Source organism: Leptosomus discolor, chromosome 1 (genome assembly GCF_034619465.1).
Source record: "Leptosomus discolor isolate bLepDis1 chromosome 1, bLepDis1.hap2, whole genome shotgun sequence".
In the NCBI taxonomy this organism is placed as follows: domain Eukaryota; kingdom Metazoa; phylum Chordata; class Aves; order Leptosomiformes; family Leptosomidae; genus Leptosomus; species Leptosomus discolor.
The window spans coordinates 75,175,081-75,188,664 of record NC_141391.1 but is presented as its reverse complement, the minus strand read 5'-3'; the positions used below and the strand labels follow the sequence as shown (position 1 = coordinate 75,188,664).

At 45.1% G+C, this 13,584-nt stretch overlaps 1 protein-coding gene across 1 annotated transcript; it reads right to left on the bottom strand.

The window, feature by feature from the left end:
* Positions 1–501: 501 nt before the first annotated feature.
* NIPA1 (NIPA magnesium transporter 1) lies at positions 502–13,380 on the bottom strand. The gene is made up of 5 exons (XM_086482210.1): positions 13,027–13,380; positions 9,740–9,787; positions 5,745–5,835; positions 4,264–4,424; positions 502–1,013 (listed from the first exon to the last, which is right to left on the bottom strand). Exons 1-5 carry the CDS (start codon positions 13,184–13,186, stop codon positions 502–504), a joined length of 972 nt encoding a protein of 323 aa, XP_086338336.1. The 5' UTR covers positions 13,187–13,380.
* Positions 13,381–13,584: the final 204 nt, after the last annotated feature.

Genomic DNA, 13,584 nt, shown 5'->3' with positions numbered 1-13,584 from the left:
CCAACATTTGTCTCAGAATTCACAGCCTCGACGGTGAACACATTGCTATACTGAGACTAACAAATCGTTCCACTCACTTTCTTCTCCCCCCCATATTTTAAGGTATATGTCATTCATGAAAGTTGTCAGATTGACTGCATTAGAAACTGATGTTCTCTGCCTGCAGAAACTACCTTGGAAGCCTCAACACAAGTTTTCACACACAGGACTGTCAGAATACCCTCAGATCTTTTCTGATGGATTACCTTCTACAGCAAGGAAATACATCAGTCTCTATGCTGACTCAATCAGTGGTTCCAATTAAGGTCATTTATTGTATTGACTGGGGTACAGGGACAACTGTTCCTTTGAAACTGGATGGAGGCCTCCAATTCATTTCACATAGGCCACGAAATCGTCAGAAGGTAACTACCAGCCTCAACCATAGTCGAATCAGTGACCTAGAAATGAAAGGCTCTGCATCCTTCCCTGAGCCATCCAGTTTCCCCTCAAAAAAATATTTTAATCTGTCTTCATGTTAGGTTTATTTAAATCCCCGATATTGAAGTTGAATTCCTTGAAGACTTGTATAAGAACAATTCCGATAGATACTGTGGTGAATCCACAAGCCATTCCCAAGAAATCTACCACTCCTACATTACTCCATTCCCTGAAAAGGATGGCTGAAGCCAGCAGGACTAGGGTGGTAAACACAACGTAGTAGATGGCACCAAACACAGAGGAGTCGAAACATTCCAGTGCCTTATTGATGTATCTGAACTGAATGATAATGCTACATCCTAATACTGCCAGAAGTACCAGACAGAGGTACAGAGCCCTTTGACTCGACGGGTTATTGTGAAAGATATCTTGAGCAGCCAGCCCAATGCCTTTTGTGCTGGGAACAGTGAAACTGCCCAACAGAGAGCAAATACTGATGTAAACCATGATATTAGTAGGTCCATGAGCTGGAGCTATCCAGAAGATAAGCAGGAGAAGCATTAGCAGCACTACGCAGAGATAACCCACGAAAACTGGAAAATAAAAAGAAAACAAGATAATAGCAAGGTGAGAACTCTTGGTCTTCCAAAGGTTTTAGCAGGCAAATCACATCACACCAGTAAACTCCAGGTATACACCAGGATCAAGATTCCCTATTGAACATAGATTCAAATCACTGAGCTTTCAGAGATGTTGTGGGTGTCTGCAGCTGATGATGCTGTCATGCTGTCCTGGTTTGGGCTAAACCAGAACTAATTCTGTTTTAGTGCTGTAACTTTTCAGTTAAGTCTCCTCTGACTAACGGCACTTTCTGAAACAGCAGCATGTTTTTCCAGACAGTGACTGCTCCTAGCAGTGATAATGCTTGATGTTTATAGTTCTACCAAGCAGAGAGGCCCTTGCTTATACTTGTTCTTACAGCGACCAAGGTCACTGCTAAATCTTGTGCCCCATGCTGGGGTGCTGGGAGTGAAAAGGGTCGCAAGCATGAAAAAGGTCGCACCTGCAGGGAGGAGCAAACCGGACAGGTGACCCAAACCTGACCAACAGAGTATTCCATCCCATATACGTCATATTCAGTATAGAGCTGAGAGATCACGAGGGTCTCTCTCTCTTCTTCAACGGCCGACACCTGAGGAGGACTCTGTCAGTTCTTCTGTCATCGATCTCGATCTGTGCATCCCTGAATCCAGTGCCTGAGTCCAGCTCCTGCATCCCATCCCTGTCAGCTGCCGAGTCCAGCCGGGGACTGCCCCAGTGCCAGTCCTGCAGCGTTACTGGTGACGTATCATCATCAGGGTGGGGGGAGTTGGGTTTGGTATTGGTTTTGTATACATTTGTACATAGTGTATATATTTCATTATTTCCTTATTCTTATTTTTATTCTTATCTTTTCTTTTATTGTTATTGTTTCATTAAGGCTGTTTTAGTTTTCTTTTCCAAACCGTAAAGTCTCTCTCCCTTACTGTCTCTCCTTTTCCCTTTTGGGAGGGGAGAGGGGTTAATAGAGGGTGTCTGTCATTTGTAAGTGGTTGGCCCAGCCTCAACCCATGACATACGTTTTTTTGGGCAAAACAAATCATCATGTAGTAAAATACAAACTGTTGCACATTTGAACTGGATTTAAGGCAGCTTTCTTTTAATTCTTTCTTCCATCAAGATTATACTCCTTTAAGCCCTCTGTGACAGCAGTGATAACACCTCATTCATAACCAGTTCAATAGAGCTTGGTGTGTGCACCTGGCAAAGAGCTTAAAGTTAGATCCCATGAAGGTAAGTAGGGCGAGTTGGAAGAACTGGGAGGCATATCATTTACATTATAGCATCTGTACACAGATTAGACTGGTGAAAAACATTTCATGCTTTACAGTATATTTCCAATTCATTTCGGTCAGATTGAAATGGTAAATTTAGACGAGGGTATTTGTTTTCTTTTCTTTGTTTGCAATTTTTTTGGATAGCTGATGTTATTAGGTTTGAGTTTCTCTCATCTAAAGCAATTAAAAGAAATAACAATAGTTGGCAGTTTAGCTCTTATGCAAGGAAAAAAAAAAGTGAATCTGGCACTTATTAGCACTAGTATGTGTCCTGAAGCAGCTAGTGGGGCTTCACATTCTCTGTGAGAAAGAACAGGCATTTCAGCATATGTCTCAACAGCATATTTCTACACACCTTTATTGTGCAAAGAAATCTGCTTGGAACATAACTAGTATCTGGTATAAATTTTTAATAAAAAATAAATGCAAAATTAAAGAAGACAATCAGTATTTTTTTTTTGTTTGCATTTATATTGGGTTTGCATGGCAAGATTTTGGTAGTAGGGGGGCTTACAGGGGTGGCTTCTGTGAGTTGTTGTTAGAAGCTTTCCCCATGTCTGACAGAGCCAGTGCCAGCTGGCTCCAAGATGGACCCGCTGCTGGCCAAGGCTGAGCCCATCAGCAATGGTGGTAGCGCCTCTGGGATAACGTGTTTAAGAAAGGGAAAAAAGCTGCACGAGGGCAATTGCAGCTGGAGAGAGGAGTGAGAGTATGTGAGTGAAACAACTCTGCAGACACCAAGGTCAGTGAAGAAAGAAGGGGAGGAGGTGCTCCAGGTGCCGGAGCAGTGATTCCACTGCAGCCTGTGGTGAAGACCATGGTGAGACAGGCTGCCCCCCTGCAGCCCATGGAGGTTAATGGTGGAGCAGATGTCCACCTGCAGCCTATGGAGGACCCCATGCCAGAGCACGTGGATGTTCCTGAAGGAGGCTGTGACCCCACGGGAGGCCCATGCTGGAGCAGGCTCCTGGAAGGACCTGTGGACCCCTAGAGAGAGTAGCCCACGCTGGAGCAGGTTTGCTATCAGGACTTGTGACCCTGCAGGAGACCCACGCTGGAGCAGTCTGTTCCTGAAGGACTGCACCCCCATGGTGGAGCAGTTTGTGGAGAACTGCACTCCGTGGGAAGGACTTACGTTGGAGAAGTTCATGGAGAACTGTCTCCCATGGGAAGGACACATGTTGGAGCAGGTGAAGGGTGTGAGGAGTCCTCCCCCTGAGGAGGAAGAAGCAGCAGGGACAACATATGATGAACTGACTGTAACCCCCATTCCCCATCCCCCTGCGCTGCTAGGGGGGAGGAGGTAGAGAATCAGGAGCAGAGCTAAGCCTGGGAAGAAGGGAGGGGTGGGGGGAAGGTGTTTTAAGATTTGGTTTTATTTCTCATTACCCTTCTGTGATTTGATTGGTAGTAAATTAAACTAATTTCCCCAAGTCTGTTTTGCCCATGACGGTAACTGCTGAGTAATGTCCCTGTCCTTATCTCAATCCATGAGCCTTTTGTTGTATTTTAACTCCCCTGTCCAGCTGAGGAGGGGAAGTGATAGAGCAGTTTTGGTGGGCACCTGATGTTCAGCCAGGGTCAACCCACCACAACATAAAACAACTTAAATTGAGATCCTAGAATCATACTTTTCATCTCTAAGTAGCCTGATACACTTTTTCATAATTTTAGAAAATTACAAGTTCAAATGGCCATTGTGCTGAGCTTGCTGTGCAGGTCAGTGTTTTCAAAAGTATCCACATTTTCCTTTCTGCACACGTGTACCAATAACACTGATGAGTTCCAAGTACAGCAACGGATAGTTTTCCTACACAAAAGCTGTACTGGTTTGCCTCTGTCACGTCACAGTTCTTCAGAAGTCAATTTTCCTACCTTGGAAAAGTGGAAGTGGTAAGCCTCTTGCTCCTGCGTGCCCTTGATCAATCTGACAAAATCATTATGAGTTAATAAAAGAACAAAGTACCTGGATTTGTAAGCTTCTCTTCAAGCTCAGCCTGAGTCGTTACACTCTCGGACTTTGGGGAATGGATGATGAGAACAACAGACCCAGCGCAGCTCAGCAAACATCCCAGCTTGCCAAGAATGTTGAGTTTTTCTTTCAGCAAGTAAGAAGCTAAAATAGACCTTTCACAAAGAGGAAGAAAATTAAAAGTTTGAATACATCCTGTTAATAATGTGCTAGCAGCGACGTGCCAAATGAATTTCCCTCTTAAAGGAATAGTATTAAATGATGGTCCATCTTCAACCAAATGTTGGTGGATCCTCAAAATGCATTTCTGACTTATGTTAGGGAAGATACTCTAGTCTCAGTCTTACTCAATCTTTGACGTCTCACCTCAGGAAAAAAAAAAAAAAAATCAAAACCAAAACCAAACCAACCACCCAAGAAACAAAAAAAAACCAACCACAAAACCCCCAAAACCAACACCATATCACCCCTTCAAAAACAAAAACCCAAACCTCCAAACCAGGCACCTGGTACCCGAGGCAGATAATCTACCCATTAACAATCTGGAGAGCTGTCACGAAGCCCCATTTTATAGGTGCTACGCAGTCAGGAGATAAAAATGACCTTTGGTTACAAAGACCACAGGGCTCAGCTCAGACATGTAGCTGACCAAAATACACAAAATTATGTGGCCTAGGATAAAATAATAGGTGGTAAGTAGAGCACCCTCAGTGTGTTTCATCGTGTATAAAGCTAAAGACAGCCATGAAGCCCATACAAAGCACTCTGCACTCTGAAGTAGATGACAAGTGCAGTCAGATACACAATTCAGCAGCCAACAGTAGGCAACAGAAAAATCTCGAGGCAATGCACAGCTTTGTTTTTGAAGAATTATACTTTTTCACTGCAGTAGTTTCACAACTGTAGTTCAGCTATTCACAAAACATTTAGTTGCATATTACACTCCTTTTAGGAACACTCACTGCCTTTTTTGTTCTGCTCCCCCCCACCGTGAATATAACATTCAAGAAGCTGGGGGCATGCATATGTAAGGCACTCCCTTGCTTCAGGAAAGGGGACAAATCCAATTAAATGAAAATTAGCATCTATAAACACGGGTGGGCTGTGGATAGCAGGGGAGAGAAAGAACGTGAGACAAAAGGAAAGATCTACATAGTAGAGGAACTGTGAATAAGAGAATAGGCAGAAGAGTCCAGAATAACCACAGGGAAGGCAAGAAAAAAAAATGTTTATCTGTTGCAGATCATAGTCATAGTTAAAGCAGAAGATACTCGGGAACCCTGTCTTCACCAGTGCCTTCCCCGCTGCCCCAGCCACTTTGCTGAGGGAAACAGGATTAGGTGACACTATAACCCATCATTAACAGTCATAAGCCTGACATCTTCTCAGTGGACCTCCAGTGATCACTGGGTCTATCTGACATTTTATTAAGTAGTAACAACATTCACATAAGAACAAGAAAAGCAAACTCTTACCCAAATGGAACGCCAAGAGCTCCCAGGGGTGTCACTAGCACAGTGGGCACTGCAGTGTAGGCCAAGAAATTCCCTATTTGACCCAGAGCCACTGTCAAGAGAACCAGAAATAAGCCTTTAAATCCCTTTGTAAACAGAAGCAATGAAAACTTACCCAATACTGTTTGGGAAACTGACCTGACTGAAAAACAGATGTTACAGATTCATTTAGCTGTTAATTTTGCACTTACAAAAAATGGTTGTAATTTTTCCATATTTTAAAATTATTTTTTAATATAGGATATTTGCCACACAAGAAGATCCAAGAGGGCAAAGTAAATAATTTCATTTGCAATTTCTTAGTTGAATATAAATAAGTCTATGAATTAGAAACACTCATGGATTACTCTCAAATATCTCAATATTACACCCAAATATTTATATGAGGAGGGCTAAAAGCATATATAACCCAGGATTTCAGCTTTAGAATGTGCATGCATGTAACACAAATGCACATGGTCATAGTTTCTAATGGCAGTGTTACTTTTGGGGGGGGTGGGAAATAAGGGCAGTACTGAGGAAAGGAATCTAATAATGAAACACTAAGCATATGCATAAAGGCTCTTCAATGTACAGTAGATCACATCAAATTCTCACAGCACTATATAACATCAAAAGTAATTCCTGACCCCTGTAAAAAGAACAGATCCCTGACAAGTCACAATAATAGCCTCACAATCTTATTTTTTTCTTTCCCCCAATAAAAGGAAATTCCAAGATCTACCATACTATTGCACATCACAGCTACGATAAACAGTTCATGCGTTCAAGTTTTCAGTTAAAAACAAAAAGCTGGATGGTTTTGCAAGTGCTGGCAAGTTTATAATAGGTCAACATGATGCTTGCATAGTTACAGGGTCTGTGGTAACTGGCAAGAACCTCGGGACTGAACACAATTTACATACAGCTCAAATTTCCAGTTGATGTTAAGAGCCATTATCAGCATTTACAAACATTTCAAGAATCCAAGCTTTCTTTGTGCTCAGGCTGCCATTGCCCTCGACTATCAAACATCGTTACCATCATGCTGTTCTTTACACCTGCAAAGCACTGTGCAAACATTAATTAATGTACCAAATTGGCTCACATTATCAGTAGAGCTGAAGACCTGTGTAACCTACAGGAAACACGAAGGAGACAAACAAACTTGCAAAACTGCAGAGTGTGGCAAAATTACACCAATTCAGTTCACTGAGGCTTTCTCTATGTGCAGGAGTGAGCCAGAGAAGTTAATGAGCAGCGTTTCTAGAGCACAAGAGTCAGTGATGGTCTCCTGAATTCTCCCTGCCCCTGGGAACACAGTAACTCAGCTATCAGCCTCCGGCTTGTTTTTCAGCAGACGGACACAGCGACTTTGGCATTATCTTCAAGGCATCTGAAGGCACTGGGGCAGATCTTGCACAGAGGATGGGACACAGCTGGCATGCTGTGTTTCTGCAGATCACATACATTTCCAAGTGACTCTGACAAAAGGTTGCTTTTTTTGGAGGTCAGCTGCCTTAACTTTCTGTGGGAAGAACCCTAACTGACGGCACCAACACTAATCTGTAAATTAGCTCTCTGAAACTTCAGTCAAACTGCACGTATTGTAAAGCAACTGAACTTACCAGAAGTTTTCAGTATCGCCACGGAGTAACAGTAACAGTCTCTTAACCACTATGGACAGACCAGGACTAATTAAGATCAATTTAAAAAAGAACCTCAGTAATTGTTACCATCTACCTGACATTGATGACCTTTGCTGCCAACCTCTCTGGATAGAAACTCCTCTCTGGATACATCAATGCCATAACTCAATTCATGGTTTCAGTTCTTGAAGGCACACCAAGCTTTAAGGTTGCTAAAGGAGCACCAGTATCCCTGAAATTATTGCAATACAAAACTTGATGCACACTGACACGTCTACATTAGCAAGGAGACCAGGAGTAGATCTGTACAGCAAAAGATGGCTGCTCTACACGTGTCAGGGGTTTTATTTCAGACTAACTTCAGCCTGCTCCCACAGACTGAAAGTCTATTTGCAGCTGCTGTGCAGTTGGCATGTTCCTAGAGTGCATCTTCCAGCCTAGTTTCATCTTAAAGTCCAGTTCAGGAGCTCCAACACCGCTCCACAACGTGAAAGAAAGCCCAATCCATGGAGACAAACAGGAGATTTGCTTCACAAGTGTACTGCCCATCTGCAACAAAATGCTAACATAGATGTATCCACTATAAAAAACAGACACATCTATGCTGCTGTCAAAACCTGAACTGAAACTAATTAATTAGCCAATTAATTAGTTTAACGCTCATTGAAATACCTGTACACATGCTGCAATCAGTCTTTTGACTTTAAAAAAAAATCCCTTAGCAGAATCTGTAGCTCTTCCTTTGAAGTCTTCAGTAATCCAGTGGATCCCAAGGCCCCAAAATGGTTAGGCAGTGTTATGCTGAGTCAGCATGGCAAGACAGAAATGCTTGTTCACCATCTGAACAAATATTGTGAAAACAAGTTGATAGAGTTTATGTGGGTTTTGTTAGTCATCCAAACTCCACATTCCCTGCTTGAGAAAATGATGTCAGCTGTTATAATTTCACCCAGATAACTGCAGATACTGCTAATTCCCCAAACATCGCCTTTCTCTGCATCTCGTAAGTGCCTACCTGGCCCTCACTATTGCTGTTTGTGACTCTGTTGCAATTCTGAATCTATAATATCTCTAAGCAATTCTTCCCTTGGTTCCTTTGTAAACTCACCGAGGCTGCACCTAGCTACTGGACAAAAGCCAACTGACACCATCCCCTTCAGCTATTTTGCCTTCATTCAATTCTGTCAGCTCTTTTAAGCATGAAATCAGTTTTCTCTGATTCACTGAGATAAACTCCTGTAATAAAACCTCTCTTATTTTAACTCCTTGTGCCCAGAGATTCAAGATGGGAGCCTCACGAGCGATAACAGCAGTGATTAATGCACAGATTTATTGCTGCTCAGGCAGTAGCGATCCTGGCAGAGGAGGAAGCTGACAAAGTACTACTTAAACGCAGGTTAAGTTAGCCGAGGACTTTCCTCTGAAGCTCTACTGGCTTCTACACTTGCTGTGAACTTTGTGCTTCAAGGGATCTATCAGTTTCCATTCCTTTTGCAAAGGTTGGAGACAACAAAACCAGAGACTTACCTCGTTGCAACGAAACAAGGAGCACAACTGTACTCATATACTTCTCAGCAACAGCATCAGAACGTTTCCAAATAATTTGCAAAAGGCTGGGTTAGAGACTAAAAGCTGGGTATGATTTTAAGCTCATGGGTAGAACTAGGGCTTGAACTGCAAGAGGAGAAAGCTAGCTGCTCCCCATGCTCTGGATTCACATCAGAGAGTGAACTTAGCCTGAGCGGAGTTTACAAAGACACTAAGAGTGTAATTACACTGATCTCCTATCAGCACCACACAAGGCTTCGCATTAATCTTTTAGATTAAAGGAAAAACTGAAACTGTATCTGTCAAACTAGAAACCAAAAAGGATTTTTAAATTTTTTTTAGTCAAGGCTGGCTAAGTGCTTTCTGATCTAAAATAACAACATGTGCTCAATGAGCCCTTTTGTGCAGAGCGACAATTTCTTATTCAGCTTTGACTTTTATTAAAAGCTGAGCAGACCAGTGCAATCCAGAGACACGAACCGTGCAGGAACCCAGAGTCAGAGCAGCGCATGGCTGCCAAGAGCTGCAAGTACCAAACAGTTCGGAAATGTGGGAAGATGTCCGACTTGGGTTTGTCCCAGCTCTTTGCCTTCTCAAACACCGTCAGACACGGTAGCCAGAGTGAGAGTTTACTGAAGGTGGGATATTTCTGAGGGATAGAAATTTCATGACAAGTGAGCGTGAGATTCAAGATGAGAACCCAGATTTCCCGAGGTCTAATTTCACCATCTAACCACAAAGTCTCCCTTCAAATAAAATCAAAACTTTTAAGATACTTACTTGCAATAGTGCCAGACCACCATACTATATCTGTTAAATACGAAGTACCTGAAAGAGGAAGTATAGGAAGACATATTAGAAAAATATGAAATTGCAATACTGGAACTACAAAATGGAGTAATTTCAACAGACTCAACTATTGACGACCTTCATCTCAACCCTTTTCTTCAAGGCAACCGAGTGGAAGGAAAAAAAGAGAGAAGGTGCTCGGAGTTGGCCTAAGTGTCCAAGTTAGACCTTCTTCAGATAACTTATTAGTCAGAAGTTCTGGTTTCCAGTGAAGTAGCTATGCAACACTAACACAGTATTATTTAGAAGAGCATCCAAAATGTCACCAAATGCTTATGAGGGTGCCATTTAAACATATGTGTTAGAACCACTACTAGGAGGATGGGAAACCTATGGAAATAAAAAATTATGTGGATCAATTAGTTTGGTAATATAGCTTCAATGAGATCATATCACAGAAATTGTAGCAGAGAAATTGTTTTGGCATGTGGTTTTGGCAATATCGTGGCATGGACCGACCCTCCTGCTTTTGAGCATTGGAAAATGCTACGACTGAGGTCTCTGAATTCCTGACATACTGCTCCTTTTCAAAGAGAGGAGTAGAAACTCCGGATTGTCCCTTAGTGTCTCCTAAACCCAAGGATGATTATTTTCATCGTCAGATTATAGGCTCTCGCCTTGGGGCGTGCCAGGGCAGCCTGTGCACCACATTTTATAAGTTCTGCTTCTGTACAACACCAAGGTTAATGACTGCTTACTAAACTAAAGCCTGGCCTCCAGCGAGCATGACCTTGGCATCACGCTACGCTCTTAGATTCTGCTCCTCTTTCTAGCAATTCAGGTCTGCATTTATTTGGGAAGGTACTCTCTCAAGAGCTGCTGGAGCAATAGGCAATATTGTACCTACCCTGAAATCCCAAATGAAAGAAAACCACAGTAATCTATAACTCTGGAGAAATTAAAAAAAAAAAAAAAAAATTAAGCGCTTGGAAATCACACTATATAATTGAAATGAGATGGAAAATGACTAATGAAAATGGCCAGCTTTAGAGTGGGTGTAATAATTTTTTTAGACTTTTGTTATTGCCTAGAAAATAAAAACACTGTTGGGGGCACAAATTATAGAAAATATTGACTCAAGTAAGATAACTTTGCAAAATATTTGTCACCCGCTGCTGTTTCGAACTAAGCAAGGATTACTAATTGCATTGATACTATATGATTGATTCAACAGAGAAGACAGAAAAGACTTGAAGTGCCTCCTTGTTAATTATACAACACCTACTAAAGCCAATGGAAAAAAAGACATCATCTGATGCTGGTGATCTGGGGCTCACAGCCCCGACTGCTGGATTCAAGGCAGAGCCACGCTGCTTTGCAACATTAAACAGAGAGAAACCTAGGGTATCTGCCTGGATGTCTCCACACTGAGCATGGCAATAGGAAACACTACGAATCACTCGGTAAGATACAAAATAAACATCAATAATATCTTCAAAACAGGGTGTTTTACAGCTGCCAGTGCTGAGAAGGCAGGCACACACCCATCACCCACTTAAGCAAGTGCTCCACTGAAAGCTCTTCAGGACTAATTACACCCAACTCTACTGCAAAATGGAAACTTCCTCCAACTGCCTTGGGATGGAAAGTCATTCCTTTCTCTCAAGTTTCTCATTGCTTCCCTTACAAAAAAAGATTTGTATTTGTGATGCAAACGTGATCTCTCTGTGGACAATGAAGATGGACTACAGCCATCTTGGAGGGAAGGGAAGACTATGCTCGCGTAGCAGTAGCTTGAGGCCCTTAACTGTAAGGTATGGCAGAAAGGGCAAAAAAAGCCCTTGTTAGATCATGCCAGCTGGTCGTAACATAGTTGCAAGCTTGCTCTGTTCCACTGCATCCACTTTGAACATGCCAGATGCAGCAGGCACTGGAAATGCACTGCTACTCCAACACCAACCCTCTCAAATACATCTACGTGTACATATGAATTTACATAGACACATGTATACAGAGAAAATACCTAGCGTGTCCTGGTCACCAAAAAGGATTTTTCATAAGAAAGAGGCCCCAGAACCTATAGACCCATTCTTGTACACACACAGACACCATCACCTACAAAACAAACAGCTATTGAACAAAGAAATACAATCAAAAGGCCTCACGCAGCCTGTATTTACAACTTTCCCCTCACATAAAAGCATGATATTAAGAACACATAAATATATTGCATTTTCCTATATTCAAAGCATCAAGATGCACCTAACAAGTGCTATTCTGAGGCTGCATGTTTTGCGGAACTCCTATTTCAGAATAAAATACAGAAGATCTTCATACTCTGTGAATTTACAGCTTTGTTTTGGCTAAACTGTCCAGATAGCACAGTCAGTTCCTGAATACATTCCACTCAGAGAACAACAACGAGGTATGGGATTTCAATACGAAAAATAGAAGAAATTATTCGTGTTACTGGTGGTGCCTTTCTTCTCTACGAAAGGAAACCACCGCGTGACGAATGTGACTTGTCGTGCATGTCCATGGAAGAGCTACAATATACGAGTGACAAGATGTGCTGGTGCTGTTCATGGTGAGAAACTACCAGAGCCAAAGAAACGGGTAGAAAAGTCCCACACGTACACGAAAATGCCGCAAGAGAAACCTATGTACGCACGCACACACGGGTCCCCGGTGTGGTGTGACAGCACGACAGAACCCCGTGAGCTGGCCGTACCCAGGGAAGCTGTTGCTGGTGTCTACGTTAACACACCCTCGCTGCTCCCCACCTGCCGTCCCCTCGGTAAGTCATCGCACCCCTCATGCCACGCTCCAGCCACCGACCTCTGATGTCAAACACGCCGAAAGTGACAAACTAAGGCCCGCTCCCCCCACCCCTACCCCGTCCGGCCGCCTGGAAGGTGTGTCCCCGCACACCCCCCGGGCAGAGGGTCCGCCACGACCCGGGGGTGCCTGCCCTCCGCACCCCCGGGGCTGGGCCCCGCGGCACCTCCCCCTCGCCCCGCCCGGGCCGGGCCGGCCGCCGCCGCAGCGCGGGGCAGCCGCGGCCCTTCCGCGGGGGCTGCGCGGGGGCGAGGGGAGGGAGCGGCCCCGGGGGAGGCCGGGCTGCTCCCGGGGCGGGGCGGGGACGATGCTCCGGCGACCTGGGAGGTTACGTGGGGGTGGAGGCGGCGGTGCGGAGGGGAGAGGGAAGCTTGGGAAGCCCCCGGGGGTGTAGGGGGGGGCTACTCCCGGCCGCCACCACCGCAGCGCCGGGCCCCTACCTCGCCCGCGGGCCCGCACGATCCCCTTCTTCTGCAGGACGAAGGTGGAGCCGTTCACCAGGCTGGAGATCACGGCCACGCTCAAGCCCAGCGACACGGCGGCGGGGCCGGGGCTCTGCGCTGCCCCTTCGCCCGCTGCCGCACCGACCGCCATCCGCATCGCCCCGCCGACAGCTGCTGGCACGGCGGCTGCCCGGGCCCAGCGCACCCGGCAGCGGCTCTGCGCCGGGACCCGCCCTGCGCCGCGCCGCGCTGAGCGACCCGCCCAGCCGGGGGCGGCTCCGGGCGGGCACCGGCGGCAACCGCGGCTGCTGGCGCCCGTCCCGCGCGGGGACGGCAGCAGGATGACGTCATAACAATGGCATTTCTCTCTCCCCCCCCCCCCCCCCGCAACGTCACTGCTTTGTGCCGCCCTTCTCCGCGCTGGCACCGCGGGGGGCGAGGCGGCCCCGGGCAGAGAGGTGTCGTGCCGGCCCCGGTGCCGCTGCTGGCGGCTTGCAGCGTTTTGGGGAGCGGGCGGGGGAAGCGGGGGGTGGGGGTGTCCTGTCCCCGGCCTGG

What these genes read in the sequence shown, in the direction of transcription:
- NIPA1 (XM_086482210.1), bottom strand. Translation starts at nt 13,186, where the DNA reads ATGCGGATGGCGGTCGGTGCGGCAGCGGGCGAAGGGGCAGCGCAGAGC. An exon ending in GCTCTTGGCGTTCCATTTGG is followed by an intron (nt 4,425 to 5,744) that starts GTAAGAGTTTGC and finishes TCTTTGTGAAAG; the next exon opens with GTCTATTTTAGCTTCTTACT. An exon ending in AGAGAAGCTTACAAATCCAG is followed by an intron (nt 1,014 to 4,263) that starts GTACTTTGTTCT and finishes TTTATTTTCCAG; the next exon opens with TTTTCGTGGGTTATCTCTGC.